General features: G+C 27.6%; 1 protein-coding gene across 6 annotated transcripts in view; it reads left to right on the top strand.

Moving 5' to 3' along the window:
• The window catches only part of LOC107449779 (PCNA-interacting partner), a 299,013-nt gene that overhangs the window by 266,380 nt on the left and 7,833 nt on the right, over positions 1 to 24,800 (top strand). For 5 of the 6 annotated variants that reach the window (XM_071183821.1, XM_016065428.3, XM_016065430.4 and 2 more), the window contains exons 2-10: positions 385 to 510; positions 2,555 to 2,736; positions 7,983 to 8,228; positions 9,727 to 9,912; positions 11,224 to 11,388; positions 13,626 to 13,780; positions 17,116 to 17,260; positions 19,724 to 19,893; positions 23,280 to 23,358. In XM_071183821.1, the coding sequence (XP_071039922.1) occupies positions 411 to 510; positions 2,555 to 2,736; positions 7,983 to 8,228; positions 9,727 to 9,912; positions 11,224 to 11,388; positions 13,626 to 13,780; positions 17,116 to 17,260; positions 19,724 to 19,893; positions 23,280 to 23,358 (1,428 nt within the window). In that variant the 5' untranslated portion in view covers positions 385 to 410. Of the gene's footprint in view, positions 1 to 123; positions 301 to 384; positions 511 to 2,554; positions 2,737 to 7,982; positions 8,229 to 9,726; positions 9,913 to 11,223; positions 11,389 to 13,625; positions 13,781 to 17,115; positions 17,261 to 19,723; positions 19,894 to 23,279; positions 23,359 to 24,800 lie in introns of all 6 variants that reach the window. The other variant, XM_016065429.4, reaches the window with a different exon arrangement.

Below are 24,800 nucleotides of genomic sequence, written 5' to 3'. Positions count from 1 at the left end.
CGTAGCAGTGGCCTGCGGGAAACTTAAAAAAAATCTCAGGAAAGGGCTAACTCAAAAGATATATCTTGTATCCTCCCAACTTCTACATGTTTTTTTTATTTATTTATTCTTTTTAAATTCCAGGTTTAAAATCCATTTGGTTGACGGAGGATTGTAGTTGGTGCGACAGATCATGATAGGAAAGTATCCCCTGCAATTTGTAAATTTGAATTGGCTTAAGTTATATATATAAATTATCTTTCTCAAAACATTGTCAAAGGACATTTTATCTGTCTGAGTTTGATTGTTTTTTTCTGCAAAGTATGTTTTCCTATTTCATAATCTGATTTTTTTTTTTTTAAAAATGAACTTTGTTGTTAATCTTGTTATGTTTTTGACTTACAGTATAGTTTATTTGTTCGCGAGCAATCATGTCTGGAAATTTTAATGTCTTTGTTTGGAAGGAACCAGACTTGAGCCTGAAAGAAAAAGTTCTCACATTTATCAAAAGTCAAGAGCCTTTGGATAGAAGTAGGTTTATATAGTGATTATAAGTGGTTAAAATAGTAGATTTATATAGTGGTTTATATAGTAGCTTATAGTGGTTAAAATTAAATTTTATTCCTCATTTCACAAGATAATTCTAGGGTTACTCTTGTTTTGCATTGACTTTCAAGCTTTTTTCTTCTTCTTTTTGTTGATATATGTCCGTGATATTAAAAGGCATCTAGTCTGATCTAGAAGATCTAGTCTGAAGCAAACAGCATAATTTTATTTAAATCTTTTCAAGTTGAAAAACTTTTTGGTGATTGTAGTTATCTCAAACAAGTCGATTTTATTATGAAGCAATTAGTTTGGAACAAATTAATTTAAAACATATTTTGAAGGCTTAATATCTTGAAGTATATTTTATAAGCGGAAAATGAAAAAAGAATCTAAAAACCTTTTGAAAATTTGACTGTGGCAATTTTTAATCATCAGGGTTTAATTTAAGACAGAGACACTTGCTGATTTGTTCCGAATTTCCATAAATTGACCTCTCAATAATGTTAAATGCTAGGCCTAAAAGTGACAAGGTATTTTTGTCTTGAAAGATAATTTGTATACAAATATCAAGTGTTGAAAGTATAGGAACATATCTGATGTCATAATTTTCTGATATTTTTTTAAATCTTTTAATGATATGTGGTAAACATTAGAACTAAAGAAACAGTTTCTTTAAGCATTAAATGTGTTCTACATTCTTTTATGTCACCAAAAAGTTCTTTATACTACTTCTGTTAACATTTTGAAAATTGATTATATTTTTCGTAAAAATAGTAGCAAGCAAAAAGTTTAATTTACCTTGTATCTTAACCTCTTGCCAGTGTCGCCCGTATACTGTTCGGGTAACTACTACGAGCAGTATTTGTGATGCCAGAACTGACTTCAAGCAGGAGAAAAATTAACGTTTCTATTGTGTGAAGCCCAAGCCAAGTTTGTTTCTACTTACGAGGATACTTATTTCTCTGTTTTCCTAATAGATGGCATTAGTGGTCCTAGTTTATCACTGATTACGATGCAGGTGATGCAAAGAGTGCGATATAGGCTTGTGTGCAGTACCATGTTTTGGGACTGTAAAAGATTTGTAAAATTTATGTATTGAAAATCATATTGTTGTGTTTTTATATTACATTATGCTAGTTATATTTAGCTTCAAAATTTTGTTTAATTTGCTTTAATTGAATAAGATGCGTGTGTAAACCATGTCTTTTTTATGTGCATGTAAAAATTATACTTACAGTAGTTATTGTGTTCAAAATTTTATTTTTGTAACAAAAACCATTTCTTAACTTTTATAATAATGTAAAGCACAAATTATACAAATTGTTTCCTTCTTCGCATTTTGTAAATAATCAACACAATAAAGAAAATAATTAAAAATCAAGAAAGCCGTAGTAGTAATCGCCGAAAAAAAAGATCGGGAATGAAATGACAAAAATCGGACTCCTCGAAGGCATGTTTTGTTTCGAGATTAGGTTGTAATAAATAATATCTTATATAAAATATCGGATTTAAAAACTATGGAGAAATCCATAACAATTACTGCCAAAAATTCAATAGACTTATTGCTTTAAAAAGTCAATACTCAAATGTAAGTTTTGAATTTTCCATATTGTTTGAAATATATCGAGATACTTTAAAATTCACATGAAAATCAATATCAATAACTGCCTAAAATACAATCGAAACATTACAGTGATTTACGTTGCTATCAGAGTAAATTGAGCATGTCCAAATGTGATTATCTAAATGCATGATTCAAATAGTACATGTAAATGTCTGTAGAAAAGGAAAGTAAATTTTTTTTAACCTATCTAAAGAAAAATCTTTCTGCAAGATCTCTGTAACGTTCTTTGACATTATCGCTGTGATTCTGCCACGGGGCTTTAAGAATCTAAACAAGCACTGCTCCTAATTAATTTTTGGTGGTATTCTAACTTTATTTTCTATACGCATATATTTTTGTGTTGTGAATATTTACTTTGTATTTAAAAAGTTGCAATATGTCATCATTTTATTTATTTGTATTTAGAAGTTATTATTTTGCACGGTGATGTGGCTGATGATATTGAAGATAGCATTCCTTTAATATTCTACATCTATATCAAGTGTCTGCAATTCAAAATTATAGAGAATGAAAAACTAATGTATTTGAATCCTAAAGATTTGTGTCAAGCTGCAGAGTTATGTTTGGAAAGATTAAAGATTCAAGAGGTAAGTTGTTTCACATTGAAACAATTATCCAGTGTTTTAACAAAAGCAATGAATTATGTCTATCTAATGCTGTTATACGCACTTTAAAATATGGGGGTTCTTAAGTGTTAATTTATGAAACTAATTGTGTAGAACTTATAAGTTATTAATGGCATGATTTAAATATATATATATACAGTGAAACCTCCTGTTATGGTCACTCCTGCAAAACGGACGCCTCTCAATGCGGACATATTTTTAATTCCCCGAGAATCTTCTATGAATAAACCATTACGTAGATTCTCCGCAAAGCGGACACTCCCGTAACCGGACACGGACAATCATTTTGGTCCTGAAACGTTTTTTATCTCTACAAACCGGACACTACTTTTTCTAAGTAAATTGCAAGCTAAAGAAATGCAACTTTTCACCATTTTTAAAGCATGTAAATAAAAATTTTTGCCTTATCCATAACTAAAAGTATTGTTAAGCTATTTCACCACCGAAAAATCAATCTTTCTCCTGTCACCTTGCTTTATATTTGTAAAGAAAGGAGAGAAAATGGTACTGGACTCCTGAAATAATTCTGACATCGGCATCTTTTGATCTTTTCATCTGGACCACACAGGTTATGAGACCCTTCAAGTTGAAATGACTTCTCTTTATGCTTCTTTCCCATTTTTGAAATTTCTTTGATTTTCTTATCAATTTGAAGACTGTATTTAACACAACTGGGGTAAAAAAAAGAGAACCAAAGTATAATCTTTGAGGTGTTTATATAATTGAAACATTTATTTAGACACTTGATATCTGATCAATTGTGAATAATCATCTTCATAGGTCCTCATGACTTACAGGTATGAATTACTTTTTTTTCTGTGAATCATGGGAGGTTTATTTTCCAAGAACCATGTTCCCTATCAAATGATAAGTAGGTTGTAAGGGGATGTGAACCTAATAATTGAAACGGACTGAGGACAGTACGCTCCTATTTGGTATCATATGTCTAACTTGAGTATCTATGGTAATAGGAAAATTATATTTATTTATTTATTTGTAGCTAGATCCAGAATTATGTATTTATATCAAACTTTATATATTCTTTTTTATCTTTCTTATTGTTTAAATAAATATTCTTGTAGATATTTACAGTATCCTTGTAGATATTATTTAATTATTTCTACATCTTTGAGAATATTCTAAAAACAATTTACGGTGTTAAATTTCGTTATTAGGGTACCCTTCCCGTAAACGGACAACTCTCATAAACGGACAAATTTTTTGGTCCCATGAATGTCCGCTTAACGGAGGTTTCACTGTATANTATATATATATTTCAATTCTTACTATTGGTTCACACTCTCCCTATATATTGTTCAAATTTTCAATGATTAATAAAAAACTTTTTATTCATCCACTCAAATTCAAATGTATTTTTTGTTATACTTGTAACTTGATGTTAATACAGTTTTTTAAAATATTAATTCATTCATTAAATAGGGGTGAGCGAAAAACGAAATGGAATTTTCTGATGAGTTAAACGTTAGTCATTGTTTTAAATTTTACTAAAAGCAAATCAGTTTTTCACATGTTTTAAAGATAGCATCATTGATAATTTCTAACTTATAACTCTATTTGAACAAAAAAAAAATAGTTTACTGCACTCGTTTAAATCTTTAATTATTTCATATTCGCTGTGTCGGATGAATTCAATAAAGAACATTACGTGGTAGCACGTGTGGTCAGATGAATTCAGTAAAGAACATTACGTGGTAGCACGTGTGGTCAGATGAATTCAATAAAGAACATTACGTGGTAGCACGTGTTGTCCATGTCACCAAATTTTTACTTTTATAAGTTGTCTGATACCACACGCCATTTTTTGTCTTCGAATTCCTACTAATTAGTTCACAACACTCTCCCTTATATCTTGTTCAAATTTTCAATCTTTAGTAAAGTACTTTTTATTCATCCACTCGAGTTCAAATACAATTTTGTAATCTTGTAGTGGATGACACTTCATGTTAATACAGCTTTTTCAAATATAAATTCATTAATTAAATTTAATTTTAGTGTTATAAAGGGGAAAAATTCTAATTATTTAATAAAAAGAAACTAAAATAAAAAATTTCTTTGTTGAACTAAGTAGGAATTGACTTTAAAGTTTTTTCTTTTTATATTGCTCGTTTTGTATTAAATTTATAAGTCTTTGCATGCAACTTATTAATCTTTTACTAAATAGATACGGAGCAGTAAAGAAAATAGCAAATAAATTCAATCTTTTCTGATGCAAGTAAATCATCAATTATGTAAATTTGAACTGATACAAAAGTATTGTAATTAAAGAATGTTGCAATTAAGAAATAATAACCTAATTAAAAGCTTTCTTAGCTTGATATGCATTAAAAAATTAAATTTAAAAAAACTGTGCTTTTTTTAAATTTTTTACTCATTGTATATTATTTAGTTTCCTTTTAATTTTATCCCTGAAATTATGGGTAAGTACTTATGCATTCTGATCAATATACATTACAGAACACTAAGCTTCTTAGTTATTCACAGGGTTGGGTTTTTGCCGTCTAAAATTGGTTTTTGACATGCCAGTGGTAAAAACCGTCAAAAATCTGTATTCTTTAGTTTATGGCATATAGCGGACAATATATTATTTTCACATAATTGCCTTTATAAATGAATGTTGTAAATGATTGCTATTGATTTTGCAACTATATACATGTATTCTTATAGAAGGATATACATTCATACAGAAATATTGTAATATACCTATTGAAAATAATGATACTTACTTTTATCATTATAGCTAGATTTACAAAGGATTCAAAATTTTGCACTTCTTAATTGTTACAACTAAACAAACAAACAAAAAAACTTGGAACTATTAATAAATTCAAGAACTAAAAAGAAGAATTTAAAATTTGGCATTTCTTAAATATTAGAAATAAGCTAAACAAAACTTTCAAAACTTGTAAGTACTAACAAACTCTAAGTCAAGAATTACTGCTATTTTGTCAAGTTAAAAGCTTTTATTCAGTTGAAAAAGCACATTAAACAAAACTTAATTACAAACAAAATTATATGTTCAGTAGTCGGGGTCACTGTGCAGAAGCATACGATAGCAAGTGACTAATTTTGCGCATTTTTCATTGCCCAGTCGATTTCTGAGTTTAGTATGGATGAGTCCAAAATTCGAGAAGATTCTTTCAATGGAAGACCACCAGTCTAGTTCCAAGGAAGCCTGTCATTGAGGATAATGATAACAAAAGGTTATTGCAATGTTGCAAGGAAACTCTGAAAGGATTTCTCAGGCTTTTTCATGTCTCATTTCTGTGTAAAATATTGAAAACAAAATTGATAAGAAAAGTTTATTTTATGAGGCTTTTTTTTTATGTGTACATGTGTTTCTCAAAGAAAGATTTTATGAATGAAAGTAATCAATCTTGACATTCTTCAGTAATGTAATATGCCAAACAAAATGCTTGGAAATGTTGAAAACTTTGTTTAGTATCCTAATATTTTACTTCAAATAGTATGTTTTCATATAATCATGTTGGGAAAATGCAAGAATCTGTTCTTAAATATCTTTCAAAAACTTTTTTTCTAATTTTATTTCTCAAAAATGAATTAATTTTAAATTATAAGCAGTTAAACTCAAATAAAAATACAGTTTTACCAAAACTATGGGTTTTTGACAGAGGGATTTTCGACATGATGGTAAAAACCATGGTAATAACCGGAAAAAACCGTCATGTGGCAAAAACTTGCCAACTCTGGTTATTCGGTGTGTCAAATATACAAAAATATCATAGAAAGAATGTAGGAAAAGGAAGAAATAAAATATTTCACTCACATCCTCTAGGAAACTTAATTCTTCATCACAAGTAATTAATAAAAAGGGTTAATCAGGAGATTTAAGTCTGCAAAATTAAACTACATTTTAAATAAATAAAAGAAAAATCTTTTCTTATTTTTCTTCTTGAATGAAATGGAGGGAGTGAAAATCAAACCTGCCGCATCTCCTGGTTTTTAACAAAGACTCCTGTATTTTATGACAATCTCCTGTTTACCCATGTATTTCAAATTTCTCTGTATTTGTTGAAGAAATTATTTTAAAAAAAATGACAATAAAATATTGACTGGCTTAAATACTGCTCTTATTCCTCAACAGATGGTGTTATTGCCAATACTGATATTGAGTGCTAATAGTTTAAGTAATTATAAATAATGGTTTAAAAAAGTTTTCTTCATATAAAGATTTAAGTATATTTTTTACTTCGCTGAATACAAGTACTTATGTTATTTCCAATTTTGAATTTCTCTTTTTGACTTACATGATTATGCTTGATGTATTATTATTTTATTTGTCCAATGTTGGCAGGTATGGAAAATAATTTTGAGTATGGAATAATATTACTGCTATTTCTTGATGTCAGTGTTTAATCAGTCCTAATCAAAAATTTTGATTTCAAACATAACTCTTCATAATTTAATATTTATAATTTTTTTTTTGTTTTGTTTGTCAATCCTTTATATTCCTTTATTATTGATATCCTTTATAAATGTGCATATAAATAGATGAATAAAGATACAACAGAATATTTTATAATTTTTGAAAATTTAGAATGTTGTAATAATGTTATTTGCTCATTCTAAAAAAAAAAATTTTATATTCAAATATTAACATATTATTTAGTTTTCAATAATGCTTGTTCTACCCTTTCTTCAATGAAATGTTATTCGAAGTGGTTTAATCAATTTAATGAATTAGTAAGTATCAAAACGAATATACCACATCTTATTATTGTTTGAAAAAACCATTTGATTTTGTTCTTCTAAGCTTAACTGATTTAGAAATTTTGGTTTTAATTCTTTGTTGAATTACTGATTCTATTGCTAATCACACTTATTTTCTTAATCATAAAATATTCACTTTTTATTTACTATATCTTTAAAGGGAAGATTTGCATTATTTTAAACAGAGAACTGTTTTTAGTACCCCCTCTAAAAACTTGGATATCCTGGTCCTAAGGGCTTGAAATTTCCTGAGTCTAGCAAAATCACTGATTCTAACAAACTCCTAAAATTCCAACCTTTAAAAAAAAGAAAAGAATCAGAATAAATAAACTTAATTATATGAACTCTTGTTTTAATACTCTGAACGTAGTTAGAAGATTCTTTTTAATAAATCTTGAATTTAGTGAGATTTTTCTGCTAAATTATCATATTTATAAAGATTTTTTCTTTTCTTCCAGAATGAAGACAAAGGCGAAAGTTTAGTTCATTGTCATGAATCATACAGGAGAGAATTACTTGAAACAAATGAGGCTTCATCACCAGCTGCTCAGTCCTTAAAAGGATTTATCACTGAAAACAATTGTATTGATATTTGGAAAATGCTGAGCAGCTTTCAAAAGTACAAAAGTATCAACAACCAATTCAGTCAACATATATCAGAGGTTAAGTTTCTTATTTTGGGAGCAATTGATTCATTTATTTTTGTAAGTACCCTTCACAAAATAATTTATCTTTTAATCGGACTCTTCAGGAATTGGCTTATCTTCATTATTGTTTTGTTAATCGGATAAACCAGTGATTCTCAACCTTTTTTGGGGGACGGCACACTTTTAACGATTTCGAAATTTGACGGCACACAATGAAAAAAATTAGTTTAAAAGTTGTTTACTTACCTATAATACACTGTGATAGTTTGTGATAATAATTTTGAATGTGAAATAAAATATGTGCTACAAAAGCACGTTTATTAAGGGATTAATTATTTCTTTCGACTAATTTTTTATTAGTTACTAACAGTTATCTTATTTTATAGTTACTAATTGTTAGCTTGTTTTTTATAGCCATTAACTGTTATTTTTTTGTGATTTCTTGTTAATTGTTTTTTTTGCTGATTATTAATTGTTAGCTTTTTTTTTGTTATTCTTTGTTAATTTACTTTTATAACTATTAATTTCATAGCTTACTTTTATAATTAACTTTTATTTCCGTTTGAAAGTTAATATTTAGATTGCTTTCCTTTGTTAATTAATAATTTATAATCATTTAAACACTTCCTTCCTGTTTTAAGATTGTCAGAGACAAGACAATCGCCGACAAAGATGTTTACGCGGTTAAAGCNTAAAAAAACCATTATAATTTTCATTGTATCATTTCTAATTCTAATATTTGTAACATTTGGCGGCACATTTTAAGAATTTGGCGGCACACAAAAGTGCCGCGGCACAGTGGTTGAGAATCACTGGGATAAACCCTTCCCAGGAAAGAGGGAGGGAGATGTAATCGAACTAAGTTTTGTCTTCGGCAGACGCTTCTTCCTTTATTCGTCCGAAATGAGTGTTCTGCTTTCGGCAATATAGGCTAAATACCAAATATTTGTATGTTTTATCTCTAATTTAGTAGCAGCAATTGCTGTTTATTTTTTAAAATTTAAATTTTTTTAATTATAATTTTACAAATTTTACAGTGTTGAACATAATCTTGTATGTTCAACATTCACCGGACCCGATTTGCACAAATTCATAAAAGCAGGACCCTGGTTGAAAGAATGTGACTTAACGTTTATTTATATTCACAAATTACGAGTAATTTTTTCACAATTTTACAAAAACGGACCTTTCACAAAATGTCTGGACAGATCCCTGACTTAAAATATGTCGACTGTTATTTCAATTTTGTATATTTTTGAAGTGTTTTCTATGAGGTAGTTAATATAGATATTATTTTATGGAGCCCTAAAAAAATGAAAATTCGATTAAGAATTTTGTGAAGAATAAGTAAAAATATAAAATAGTTAACTGTTTTCATATATTTAGTAAGATTATTCTATTATCAAAAATATGAGCTTGCTGATTGTGTTCGCAGATACTTTTTTTTTTTTTTTTTTTTTTTTTTTTNATTTTTTTTTTTTTTTTTTTTTTACTTCGGAAATGTCCTTGTGATACTCATTGGCTTATAAATAAAACATAGTTCCTTTCATTTCAGAAAGAAATCATCAGCTTTCTAAATTGTGAGACTATCCTCTCTATTGTAATTGAAACACCTTTGAATATCAGTGTGCATGAAAGCCCTTCTGCACAATCATCTTCTACAATCACCACAGAATTAATGAACGTGAATGAGTATTGCTCTAATGTTGAGAAACCCATGCATTTGAAATCTGCCACTCAAGTAATTTTTTGTAACTTTTTTTCCTTTTAATTTGCTTTGTTCGTTTTTTATTTTCTTCTGTGATTTTGTTACAGTTCTAGGTTTTAAGATCTATCTACATGGTGCGTAGCGTTTTTAAAAACTGCTTAATGTTCCCTTTTCGAAAATGAGATTTTTTTTCTTTATCTTGTCGAATTTTGTCACATATTATGCAAAAGCATAGTTTTCACATTGTTCTATTCAACGTTTGATTGATAAACGATTTGAATGAAAAATTTTTTTTTTTTAAATTTACATAATGAAAAAAGTATAGTATTAGTCACAAGTCACAACTTAAACGACATTATGATGTTTTTGTTAGAAGTTAGAAAATAATTCATACTTACAAACTAAGAAATGCTTTAATCAAAAACGAAGTGTTAGCCATTGAATTTAATTTTCAAACAAAGTATCTTAATTAGATGACCAAAATCATTAAAAATTGTAAACCAAGGCTTGTCCATATTGACTATATGCAAATTATTTCATTCTAATTAAACATTCGAATTCAGTTTTAAATGTCTCATTTTAGAGGGATAATTTCATGCTGCTCATAAGTATAACTTTGATAACAACTATATATATTTTTTATGATTACAGCTAAAATATATGCAAATTATTTCATTCTAATTAAACATTCGAATTCAGTTTTGAATGTCTCATTTTAGAGGGATAATTTCATGCTGCTCATAAGTACAACTCTGATAACAACTATATATATTTTTTATGATTACAGCTAAAATAAGGGTGGTAAAGAAACTAACTAAGAGGTAGTCAGATGAATGCTGTTGAAATTTTTTATTTTTCTCTTTTATAAAAAGAAAACTAAAAAGCAATTATTAGTGGTCAAAAGATTGCTGTTGGAATTCTTTATTTTCCTTATTTTCGGGGGCTAACTTTGTGCTTTCCCCAAACCTTATTTTTATGATTCCGGCTAAGATAAGGGTGGTAAAAAAAAAGTAAAAAAAATAAATAATAAAAAAAAAAAAAACTGAGAGGTGCTCGTTTATGGGCAAAAAATGGTCTAACGAATACACTATAAAAATTGGAATTTTAATTTATTTGGCGTAAAAATACTAAGTTAGCGTCCAAATCTTAGTTCTAGAATTATGTCTGAAATAAAGATGGTAAAAAAAATCAAAAGGTGGTCATTTATGGTCAAAAAGTGGTCAAACAAATGCAATGTGAATATATGTTTCCTTCCTGCAGTTAGACTTTTATAAATCAATTTCATAAATTTTTTTAAAACCATTTAAAAGTTTATTTATTAGTGATGTTGCTTTTACATTTTAGGAATACTGTAAAGAGATTATAACGGCCTTTCTCAGCCTCCTGATTAATAGCCGGAATGAACTAGCTTTGTCTAAAGTCATGATTTCTCCATTCATTAATTTAAGTCACGAAGCTTTCACTCATTTAAAGCATCTCGCTATTCAAAAAGAAATGCCCATGTGTCAGGTAAAGTGGTTGATTTTTTTTCTTAATCATAAAAGAAATTGTTTTTTAATTAGATTCATTACAATAAAGACCCAACAAACAAAACTTATCAATTGAAGCTTATTTCAGTATTCTGCAACATTTATTTTTTGTAACCCCTAATTATTTGAAATACTGTTTATTTAGAATTTTATAATAAAATGCCAATTTGTTGTACAATTTTAGAAAACTAATGCTGTATAAAGGTTTTACTTTCCTGAAATACCATAGAAATGTCATTGCAATCTGTATTTTATGTTCATCATCATTTGCACTTGCATTATAAAAAAAAATAATTAATCGAAAAAAACACCATTTATAAATTTCTAACACAATTCAAAAATATCAAAAGTTTGTCTTTTCTATCAATGATCATTGAATAATTAGTATCTACGTATGTAATTTTTATTCACTTTTCATTGAGTATGTTAAGTTTCTCCTAAAAATTAACTTTTTTTAATAACTTTTGGTTGATATGTATGAATTTTTCCTAAATGTTTATTATGTATATAATTCCCCTTTTTTTAAATTCTTTTCTTTTGATCACAAAATTGTTTATTTAAGTTAGTTTAAAATTTATATGAATAACAACAGTTCTTAAAAAGAGAGAAAAAAAAAAGAATCATTGCAAACATGGGTCGAGAAAATTATTCTAAAGTTTTGTATAGGTAGTTTATTTGATTACTATTACAAATATTTACTTTGCTAGGATTCTCAACTAGTTAAATTTTTATAAGTATCTCTTTTTTCAGGGGACATATTAATAAATTTTTTTTAAATGCAACTTTAAGTGTTTATTTTCTCATAATTTCAGTTTAAATTATATAAAAAAATTTCCGGTTGTTTATAAATAAATTTTTTTTCTTTAGTTTACTTTTTTTTTCAAAAAAAATTTATGCACAGAGATTTATCTATTATCATACCTTTAATTGTTTTTATAAACCAAAATTTTTTATCTTATTCTGATTATAATAGAGAATCAATTTTTTAAATATACACATAAAATAGTATTAGACAGTAGTTCAAAAAGAAAAAGAAAAAATTGTTGAAGACCAAATTTGTTTATTACATTATATTACACATTTTGATAAATTTTTACAGGTGTTGAATGAGTGCTCTTTCAAATTTTATAATGCCCTTTTTTTGAGAGGCAGCCCCTGCCATTTTTTAGTCCTAGGAACAACTTTGTATTCAGTTAAATTAAACTAAATTTTTGAAACCATTGAAAATTAAATACAAAAGTTTTGTTTTAAATTTTGAAAAAAAATTCGCTTAAACTTAGCACGATATGAGTATTTAAAATTAAATATAAAAATTTATTAAAATTTTGTTTTGAAAAAAGTTTGTTAAAAACTGCGCAATATATGAGTATTTAAAGTAGTCCTTGAGGATAATTTCTAAGTGGAGCTTTAAGCCCCATTACCTCCTTCTTAGCGGTGCCACCAGACTTTTATAGATGATAGAAAGTAAAACAAATAACTTCTCTAAATAAACGATTCTATTTTTGGTGCTTATCCCCATCTCAGAATCGTGGTGACGCGGCAACATTGTCGCAGAGCGTAGCAGAGTTTTTCCGTTGGGAAGTAAAAGATTTTGGTTTTCTTTTCAGCAGTAATCTGCGTTCTATTTTTTTATGTAGTTATTATTCTTGTACGCAAATTTTTTAAAATCCTTTATTTTTATTACGATATTGTTTATTACAACAACTGAATCTCGAAATGAAAACACGCTTTTAGTAACCCCTTTTCGAAGAGTCCAACTCGCATGCTTTTGCTGTTGGACTTTTTCGAATAGTTGCTGCAACGGATTTCACGACTTTTTTATTATTTTCTTTAATGTGATTATGATTTACCAAATGCAAAATTATTAGTGTGTTTTCCTTCGACAAAATGCGAGAATATCGGCCATATTTTATTAAAGTAAAAAATTTAATTTTTAAATAAAGAAATTATATTATTTTATTTTTTCTATAAAGTTATTTATTTATTATTATTATTTTTTGAAGTTGATGTTTCTGTTACTTTAAATTAGTAGCATGTATATTTGTATTTTTAAAAGTGTCTTGTGAAAAATATTAGTATTAGAGAGGCAAGTCGCAGAAAGCCCGAAAAAATTCTGCCGCAGGGGTGGTTATTGCTTTGTACTATTATTGTTTTGTATTCTTATTGTTTTGGATTTAACTAAGAAATTTAGAATTGGAATTCATTGTTCTTTTTTAGACTGCCATATCATACGTGACAAAAGTCCGACTTGGCGGTAAAGGATATGCTCCTCCCAAAGATTGTCCAATGATGCCACACATAAAATGTTTGGAGTTATTTGTTGATACCCTCAATCATTTGCAAACTATCATGGAAGAAGATGTCTCACCAAAGTTAGTAACCACAGTTACAGTTGAATTTGTTATTTTAAACATTTTTTTTTAATTTCACTCATTTGTTATTCAATATTTTAAAAAAACTAAAATAAGATATTTTTTTTTAAATTTCTGTTAAGACCGTCTTAATAACATGCAAGGCCCCCAGGCAAAGAAATGTTTTGGGCCCTTATAACAGATCATATTGCTTAAAATAGAACTAAAAAACTTCTCATACATAAAATAAAGCATTTTTAAAATATGCAATAATTTAAACAAATTCAAATAAATTTTGATTTAAATGTATTAAATTTTTTTTTAGTAGACCCAAAAAAACTTAATTCACATAAAAATTTCACGTAGAAAAATAGATTTTAGTTGCCTTTTTAAGTTTCCCTAGTGATAAACTATTCAAATTATTGTTTGCAAAATAATCAATCACTATTTGTTGAAAGAACAACAAAATGCACTCTTTATACAATAGAATATATTTATTTTAAAAAATATATCAGGTGATTTTGTTTAGTCTTAATTTTTTTTAAATACAATTTATAAAAAGTGAGATTCTCTGCCCGGGTGTGCCCATGCATAAAGGTGGTACTGATTCCTATTACATGGTGCGTAGCATTTTTAAAAAGTGCTTAAAGGTGCTTATTTTCGACTTTCGTTTTTTAAAAAGCTCTTAAGGTTGCTATTTTTCATGAGTGTTTTTAAAAAGAATCCTTTTCGAAAATGAAATTTTTTTCTTTATTATGTCAATTTTTGCTATGTATTATGTAAAAGCGTGCTTTTCACATTGTTCTATTCCACCTTTTCATAATTCGTTCAACCACAATCCATTTTGGCGTACCGTCGGACCATAGAGTATGAAAGCGATAATCATTTTACAGGTTTGCCGAAATACTTGTGAGTCCGCATGTGCGTGTAGTGAGCTGGATTCAGTGAGATTCTTGCACTCTCGTATGCAACTCTGCTGCATTTTGCAAGATATTCTCCATTTCAGACTTCATTCCCCCCCCCCCTCTGAAATCAAACCCAATAATCTCTTGATCATTTTTTAAGGACTAATATAGTCAAGAAAATAGTTCTTTGTCAAAAATGTTATTTTATCATGATTATGTAAAGTCTTCGAAAATTTTGCGTTTCTTTCATGTATATAGTGCTTAAAAATATTTTCTGAGTGCTTAAAAAGTGTATATTTTTGTTGAAGGATTAGGCTAAGCACCCTGTATTGTTATAGTGCCATGTTGTGATTATAAAAAAAATCTCTAAAACTCTGTGTTTTTAAATGAATTGATTTAAATTATTCTTGTGTTCCATGGTAAAAGACTATATTTTCTTTTTGTTTTAACAGATATAGCCTACAGTCCTATATAAATCAATAAAAAATCAATCAAATTATTTAAAAAAATCAGTAAAATGATTTATTTTTTTGCCTTTCCTATTGTTATTTTTAATTCTTGCTTATATTCATGTGTGAAAATTACAGCAACATAAAATCTGACCTTACTCAAATTAATTCAAGCAAGCATGTTAAGATGTTAAATGAAATTCATAATTAAGTGCTTAAAAAACAAGCTAACAGGCAAATCAAAAAATTTATTTCACTTTACTTACTGTGAATACATATACTCACATTTACTTAATTTCACGTTTATTAATTAATGATATTGAAAGTGTTTCATTCCCATTATTAGTTGAAAATGACAAAATCAATAATGTTGCCTAATACCTTTTATACCCTTTCTTACTCTTATTGCAGGTTAACAAATATTTCTGTATAGAATAACTTGACTATACCATTTATGAATTTTTTATTAGAGAAATAAAAATTTTAAGAAATTCAATCTTTAAGATACAGAAATATTTTTTGCAATATTAAAATAAATTTTGGTATTGAAAATTGTGTTTTATATAATTTTATTAATCTCTAAAAAGTAGTTATTGACTATGAATTTTTCCCATTTTTCTAGTTTAAAAACCTATTGTTCTAAACTACATTTTGTATTAATATTGCGAACATATTTTTGAATCTTAAACTATTATTTATCATGTGATTTTTTAAAGAAATAAATAGGTAAGATTTTTCAACTTGCAGTAAAGGTAAAATGTAAGGAAACACAATCTATTTTTTCATTTCAAAAGTTATAGAAAAAATCTATTTAAATTGATTTTATTTTTTTATTTGAGCCTGTTTTTGGTAGTTAATAAAGATATATTTTTGTGCCATTTTCAATTAATTTAACTCATGCATTTACATGTGTTATATATTGCAATGAAATGCAAAAACAATTTTTTAACTAAATTTTTGTTTATATAATTTAACTATTATGAACCAAATTAATGAAATTTTCAGGGCTGATTGTGCTCCGGAAAAAATCTGGATTTCTCGCTAACCGTGATCCGGAAGTTTCCGGAGATCGAAGGTTCAGATGTTTCAAAAATTATTGATCACAAAAGTTTCCTGAAATCAAATTTTTACAAAGTTGGAACTTTAGAAAAAAGTTTATTTTATTTGTAGAGGAGAGACGGATACTTTATAAGCTTATATTCAAGATTAATATTCATTTTTTTATCAGTAAATAGTTATTATAATCATAAACTCAAGAAAGAGACATATTTGTAAATTTCAATTACTTCTCCAGGTCGACATAGTTATGTGTAAATGGTATGGGTATGTGTAAAATTATGAATATATTTTAAGTAAAATAAGAAATATTGAGAAAAAGGTAAAAACCTTGTTTAAATTTTTTTCTAATTTTTCCATTTAAATTATTATTTTTTTTTTTTACTCAAGAAATTTTCTGGAATTTTGACTTGGGCTCACAATCACCCCTGATTTTTTTTTTTTTTAAACACAAATCCTGAAAAACTATCTTTTTATTTATTTGTATTTTATAGTGGCCTATATGTGTTCTCTAATAATCTACTAAAATGTGTGTCATCTACAAAAAAAGGAAGGAAAAAAAGCAATAGATTCCTGAAAGATATCTTTTAAATTTGTCGGCATAGAGATATACTATTTTTTATTATAATAAAAATCTTTGTTTTAAATTGATCAAAAATTATTTTAAGCATACAATGTCAGTTGAAAATACAATTACCTCTGTCTTGGAATAAATTAGTAACATATAATTGAAAATATCTCAAATTTTTATTCAGCGTATCAAAGTACTTGTTTTTTATTGGTACCGTACAATAACACAATTTATTAAACAATTTATAAGCGTAATATGTACATGTATTTTTTTTTCTTTGAGGCCAGTATGTTTGCTACAGATTTTCATAAATCAATTGCATTTTCCTTTCCTTCAATATTGTGTCATTCATAAACTTTTGATCATTTATTGTAGGTCTTCAATCAAGAGGCTCATCAATACATTGAAGAACAAACTATTGAAATGCGACGATAGTAAATTTAAACAAAGTGCTATTGAAAAGACCACTAATCAGTTACATTTATTAACCGATCGAGTTTTAGAGTTTGCAAAGTCTCAAGTGAGCATAAAATTATTTTTAATAAATTACTCAATTTTTGCTCTAAAGAATCAAGAGTATATATGTAAGGAGAATTAATTTACTAGGGAGCGTAAAATTTTTTAAAAGTGCTTAAAGGTATTCTTTTTTTATTTACGTTTTTTAAGAGCCCTTGGGGGTGCTTTTTTACTCTGGGTTTGTTAAAACTGCTTGATTTTCTATCTTTTGAAAAGAGATTTTTTGTATGTCAATAGTGATAACAAAAATAGCATAATTTTCTCAATTTTTTATGCAGTATTTATCAGAAATTAGTTATTTTATCATGTATATGTTTGTAAAAAGTGCTTAATTTTCTATCTTTTTGAAAAAAGATTTTTCTATTTATTAAATAAAATTAAATAATGCGTGATTTTCACAATTTTCTGTGCAATATTTATCAGAAACTAGTTATTTTATCATGATTATGTAAAGTTTCGGAAAATGTTTTGTTTCTTAATTTAATTGATTTTATGTTTAAAAATTAAGAACTTTAAACGATAGAAAGAAATGATTTTATTACTGCACAGATCCTAATTATGATTTCTTTCTTTTTTTTTTTTTTTGGAAAGTAATTATAAATAATATTTTTTGAGTGCTTAAAAAGTTTTTATTTTCCATTGAAAAATATGACTATGCATCCTGTTTATAGTTACTGTTTAATTTAAAAATAAGATTTTTTTTTAATGTTTGGCATTGTGTCATGACGTTATTTAATTGCCAACTATTTTTTGTGCTATCCATTAAAATTATCTTGCTATAAAAGAGACACTGAGCTCTTTTATATAACTGTTGGACTGTGCAAAACATGTCTTTAAGATGAATTCTGCTGTAATACCTAAAAATACCTTGTGTTATAATATGGAAATACCTAAAAATCCAATATTTTTTGGAAAAAAAAATAATTTTTAAAAAAATGAGTAAATTTAAAAAAATTTTTTTTTCTATTCTAATAGCAAGTGTAAATATTTTGTTTAATGTATTTTATTCATAAGAATAAGGAAAAACTGAAAAAGTAAAGAAATAATTTATCGGATGGGTTAGGAATATCGAAGTAATTTGATAAAAATTGTTTTAGAAAAATCAGGAATTTTTTCGGGTGCTTGTAGTCCCTTTGAATATAGCGTTCGTACGCGCCAGGAATAACAGGAAAACAAGAGTTTTAAAAAAGTCAGGGAAAAACGTTATTTTATCTCAAAACCACGAATTTGGCACCCTATCAAACTGCAGAATTTCACTCTTCCGTTTTCAATAACTCAATTCCCTATTGCGCAATAGAGGATTTAAGAAAAATAATTGGAGATTTTTCTGGCCAAACCATCATTAGGTAAATCCTTATTACTCTTAAGCATTTCTGGAGTGTTGTCAATTGGATATCTTAAAGCTCTGGATACCTAGTTCAAGTAGTGACACTCTTTTATTTGCAACCTTTGTGCGGCTTTTGATCTAGATTAGATGTGATTCATGACATGGCTAAAAGTCGTAATTTTGGTGAATAGTTTGGATAGTTAAGTGTCATTACGCTCGATCTGTTAATTATGCCCGAATTGCACTCGATCTGTTAATATTGCCTTGTAAATTCCCTTAGTCTTATTTTTCAGGATGCGTGGTGTTTTTAAAAAGTGCTTATTTTCGATTTTCATTTTTTAAAAGCTTTTAAAGGTACTTTTTTAATTAAGTGTTTTCAAAAAGTGCTTAATTTTCCCTTTTCCGAAGTAAGATATTTTTTCTTTACTAAGTTGATTTTAACCACGAATAATGCAAAAAGTTCACATTGCATTGTTCTATTTAACGTTTTCACAATTAATTCACCCCCAATCTATTTCGGCGTACCGTCGGTCCATTGCATATGAAAACACCACTCATTTTACATGTTTGATGAAATACTTGCAGGTCTGTGTGTGCGTATGCTGAGCTGGATTCAGGGGGAAAATTTTTTTGCTCTCTAATGTGGCATTCGGTAAGAAATTCTCAATTTCAGGCTTCATTTTCCGTCCTCTGAAATCGAATAAAAAAATCTCTCAGATTTTTGATGATTACAAGGACCAACTAAACATTGTAAATTCCCCCCCCCCTCTAATAGCGATAGAAAATGTAATTCCTCTTGTTAATTTAATCATTGGTGCCAGTGTTGCGTCTTTGTCACTGGCAAGTCAAAGATTTTTTCTTGATATGATGGTTGAAACCTTCAATGGTCGAAAACTTGCCAACCCTGATGATATATTTTTAAGTGCTTGAAAAGTGCTGAAAAGGTGCTTATTTTTTGTTGAAAAATTTGGCTATGCACCCTGTTTTCCCTTTCAGTAATTGTTTTAGGTTTGAAAAAAATTTGTTTCTAATCAAAGTTGGCTTAATTTAAATCACCTGATTTTTTTAAATAAAAATTAAATGTTAGATGGTTTTTGAGTTTTTAACCCTTTGTTTTTTTATTAACCCTTCTCACTATAGCAATGCTTGAGTCATTCTCCCCAAATTTGTCAAGAAACATTAGACATCCTGCATTACCTTATCAACTACGTCAATTGCAAGTTTTCAACTTTTAACCCTAAAAAGATATTGTTAGAGAGACATTGCAAGCAAACTCCAATAAACCGTCCTCCTCTCTTGGGTTACTTCCGGTAAGCAATTCTTTATTGATTTTTTTGTTTAAACTTGATTAATATTTTATTTTTAATTTTTATTTTATTATTTATCTTCTTCATCTACACAAATTGGACTTCTATGTTTTATTCTTGATCCCAAAAAATTACTTTAATTTTGTATAAAGTCAATGATATTGTGTTTCAATTTTTTTTTATTGTATTATTTCTTTCTATCAAAATTGTCTATGTAGACTAATATTGTTGAAATATATATCAAAATAGACTATTCACATGTAATAAGGTCAGATGGACTTAAGTGGTTATAAAATCAAGCTTTTTTAAACCCCTTTTCTCACGTAAAAATAACGGGGTGAGCTTTCGTCTCTTATTTCTCGTGCCCTTGATATTTCCGGGCTAAAGTGTTTAAAAGTAAAGAACCAAAAAGGTATAAATCTATCCATTTCTTGTGCTCGTAATTGCTTTTATTTCTTATTTTACACGCAAGATGGCTGCACTAGACTATATTTAATGTAACTGGAGATATTTTTTTTTAAACTAGATGTCAGCACTATCTTAATACATGTATTTCATACTCTTAGCTCAGCTACTTATGCTCTTTGTGAATACACATTATTTGTATGAACATATGGAATTATAAATTTCAAGCTAAATAAAAAACTCTTTTATGACCTTTTATTTTTGAAAATAATATAAGAAGAATATAAAAAGAAGGCTCTAAAACCAAACTATTAAATTTATTTTCTTGAAAATTTTGATGCATTTTAGATTACATTGGATTTATATAAATTTAATATAAAGCATAACTTATCAATTTTGTTTGAATGTTTTCTTGTAGTTTGCAACTTTTTCTTGAATGACTTGACATATCTTTTCTTTTACCACCTTTACTATCTTTCTAGAAACTCGATCAATTCGTCTTTCGGTACTGCACTTTTTATTTCTGTGTTTAGTACACATGGACTAACTTCCAACATCTTATCCTTTTCTTCTCTTACTATTTGTTGCTGTTCCTTCCAATCCTCTATAAAAATATTTCTAACACTTTCCGCAATGTTTTCATCTAATTGTTTCGATTTCCTTACGAAAATATGTTTTTCTTTTTGTTCTATACGCCCCTTAACTTGGAGAACCAATTCGACACTTTTTTGAAAATATTTTCTTTCCAATCAATAATTACTTTCTTATTTACTTTACTAATTGGTCCCATTTCTTCAGGTACAACAGTTGGCAAGATTATTATTTTTTTGGAAGTCGATTGACTACTTTCAGAACAACTCTTGGTAACATTTCCAGACTTAGTGCCGCTTAATTTACCAATATTAAATTAACTTAACTCTGTGTCCTTCAAAGTAACTGGTCTTGCAATATAGGAATTTAGTACTTTTTGGGAGACATTTGGCGATATATTTTTATAGTCATGCTGGTGGTTACTATGTTTCCAACTTCTATCATAAATCACTTTTCTATAATCCAAATCCCGATGTCTACAGTATTTCTTAAAATGTCCTATTTCACCACTATGGAAACATCCTTGTTCAGATCTAAATTTCTTCCCTATACTGGGCGAATTGGATTTCTCATTAAAATTTTGTAACTGGCAATACTTGTGGATCATACTGAAAATTGATGATGAAATTTTCTTTACAGTAATCATAATCATCATCATAAATTTCTGGCCTTTCAGCAGGAATGAGTAAAGCACACAAAAACCGTAGATCAAAATTCACCCTAAATCTCTTCTCTTCGCTTTCTGTTCGAAGTGCCGTCGAATTTAGCGCATCAATTTTAAACATCTAATTCTTCAATTTTACGATCAATTCAGGAGGAAATGCAATTCGGCTCAAAGGTTTACATATAGCCAGTTTTTCATAATTCCTAGATTTATATTCAGATTTCTTGTAATATCGTTCCTTACAACCATTTGTTAAAAGATCACACTTTTTCTTTTTAAATAAAAAAAAAACATAGTGATAGTTCTCGCACGCTCTTGGCTTTAAGCTTGAAACGTTTCTGGAACTGATCCTGACGCTGCCACCGATTAAGTATAGCTGTAACGAATCAAGCTATATTAAGAAACAGTTCTTTTTATTTATTTTAATAAAAAAAAAACAGATTTATTTAGCAACCACACATAAATTAACAGAATTAAAGTACCCATAACGGGTTAGTGATGACCTTGCTAAAAACAAATTATTAGTATAAACCTCAAATCCGAAACTATTCTTCTGAAAAATCTACAACTTTTTGATATGCCATAAAACTCTTGTACTTTTATTTTTAATTTATCTTGTTATATGTTTTGTTTATTTTATTCAGGCTTTTGTTAGCCAAATACTTTTTTAATATTTTTAGACTTCATAATATCCCAATTATATTTAGGGAGATTTCCATATTGTGATATGTGACAGAACAATCACGAAGTCTTCGCAACTTCTGTGCAGCAGCCCATATGAATTTTTTAAAAAAAACATAGTTCCCCTTCTACTTTTTTTTATAAATAAAGAGTTTAAGTATATTTTTTGCGTGTTTGAAAAGGGCTTAAAAGGCTTTTAATTTTTGTTCAAAAATTTGGCTACGCTCCCTGATAATGTTTAGGATTATTATTCTAATTAACCTTCACCTTTTTGTTTTTCTATAAAATGTAATATTTGACTAACTTATTTTATCCAAATTTAAATTTTATTTCTACTTAAGTAAAAAAAAAAAAGAAAAAAAAAGGTATTAATGAAATATTGCATAAGTGTCGCAAAATGTTTTAGTTTGCGAAATTTTTTAGCCAGAATTTAGTTTAGAACCTTGGGTAGTGGAAACCTTTTAAAATCATGGAATTAAAGTTTTTAAAACTGAATGGAAACCCTGAATAAAACATTGCTCTGTAATAAAATAATTTTAATATTATAGTACAGTACAGAACCCGTTATCCGGAAATCAGAAAACCGGAAAACCAAAAAGTCGGAACGAAATTCGATAAATTTTCCCTCCATTTTTAAAAAAAATTTTTTTTTTCCTCATAAGATTTTAGGATTTTTCTTTCTTTTTTGAAAGATGTTTACCTTACCATCATTTTGAAATAATCGTTAGTGTATTACTTCATCGTTTTTTCTTCTTTTTAAGATTATTTCCAAATATTTTTTTTTTAGTTTGGTTTAACAATAAAAAAAGGTTTTTTGTAGCGATTCAGAAAACCGGAAAAATCAGTTATCCGGAATAGCGATGGTCCCGATCGTATACTACCTACTGTAGTACCTAAATTTAATAAATAAAATTGATACTTCAACAATGTTTTTTACTGCTGTCAAAAAGTTTATTTTTATTGAAAAATATTATTATGCATATATTTCGTGAATTGTGTTTTTATTTTTAAATTTCTTTTGGATAAAGAACTTAAAATTTATTTGTAGATCACCAGAGGATGAAACCACTTGTGAGGAAAATTCAGTTACTATTAATGAGGATAGTATTGTTTCTAATAGTTCCTCTGTAAGTAATGAATTATTTTGAAAGTATAAGATCTATATGTTAAGAAATGTAAATGTATTAACATGGTGTGTAACGTTTTTAAAAAGAGCATTTCATTAGTTTTTAAGAAGTGCTTAATTTTCCCTTTTCGAAAATGAGATTTTATTTCTTTACCATGTCGATTTTCATGACGTATTATTGAAAAGCGTGCTTTTCATATTGTTCTATTCAGCATTTTCACAATTCATTCAACTAAAATCTATTTTGGCGTACCGTCAGTCCATAGCGTATGAAAGAGCCAATAATTTTATAAGCTTGATGAAATACTTGGAGGCCGCTTGTGCGTCTACTGAGTTGGGTTCGGTGAGATTATTGCACTCTCATGTGCAACTCTGCTGCATTTTGCAAGATATTCTCAATTTCAGACCCTCTGAAATCGAACAGAAAAATTTCTCAATCTTTTTGTAATGGCTAATATAATATATTAAAGAGTTCTTTGTCAGAAACTAGCTATTTTATCATTATCATGTAAAGCCTTTGAAAATTATTTTGCATTTTGTTAATGTATATAGTGCTTAAAAATATTTTTGATTGCTCAAAAATTAATTAAAAGGTGCTTATTTTTTTGTTGAAAGACTTGGCTACGCTAGAAATGTAAATAACTTTAACATCTAAATTTAAAAAAAAGAGCAATAATCTTAAAAGTCTCTAGCAATGAACGCTTTAATAAAATAAATCAAATAAGATAAAAAAAGAAAGCATTGTTGAGTAGAATAAAAAAAAAATTTAGAGGTCTTAAAAATTTTCATTCTAATTGGTTTTAGGGGCCTTGTGTTAACAACTGCTTTTCTGAGTTTTCACTTACATGAGCATTGGACCCCTCCAGCCAAGGATTTTAATATCAAGATGTATTTTCAAAAGTATTAATGTTTAACAATAAGATACCCTAGAAATTTCGTTGGATTTTTTTTTTTTTGTCAATATCATTATTAACATTGAATTTACCTATAGGTAGGGGTGATAATGATTTAAATCAATTGATTAACATCAGACTATATTTTTTAATCATCTGGACGTTATTTTTTATTCTTTATTGATTAAGTGACCTAATGATACTAATAATGTCAATCAATAATATTGATAAAAAATCAATGATCTTTTTTTTTTTTTTAGAAAAAGTCATTGATTCGAATTTTTCAGGTGAAAAAAAACAAACAAAAAAGAACAATTATTTAGATAATTTCATATTTTTGTAATCTTTTTATAATCTTTTTAAAATATTTTTATTATCTTTTTAAAATAATAAAATCAATACCAGCTTATATGATTACTATCATATTATATTAAAAATTGCAAAAAATGTTTAAAAACAGTGCAAAGATTAGTGATAAAAATATGCATATGACTAATATTTTATGTGTTTCCTTTATATATATATAACTCCATTGCTGGGTGGAAGGATC

Source organism: Parasteatoda tepidariorum, chromosome 1 (assembly GCF_043381705.1).
Source record: "Parasteatoda tepidariorum isolate YZ-2023 chromosome 1, CAS_Ptep_4.0, whole genome shotgun sequence".
Taxonomy (NCBI): domain Eukaryota; kingdom Metazoa; phylum Arthropoda; class Arachnida; order Araneae; family Theridiidae; genus Parasteatoda; species Parasteatoda tepidariorum.
Note: the sequence above shows the minus strand (reverse complement) of the source record. Positions and strands in the feature narration are given on the sequence as shown.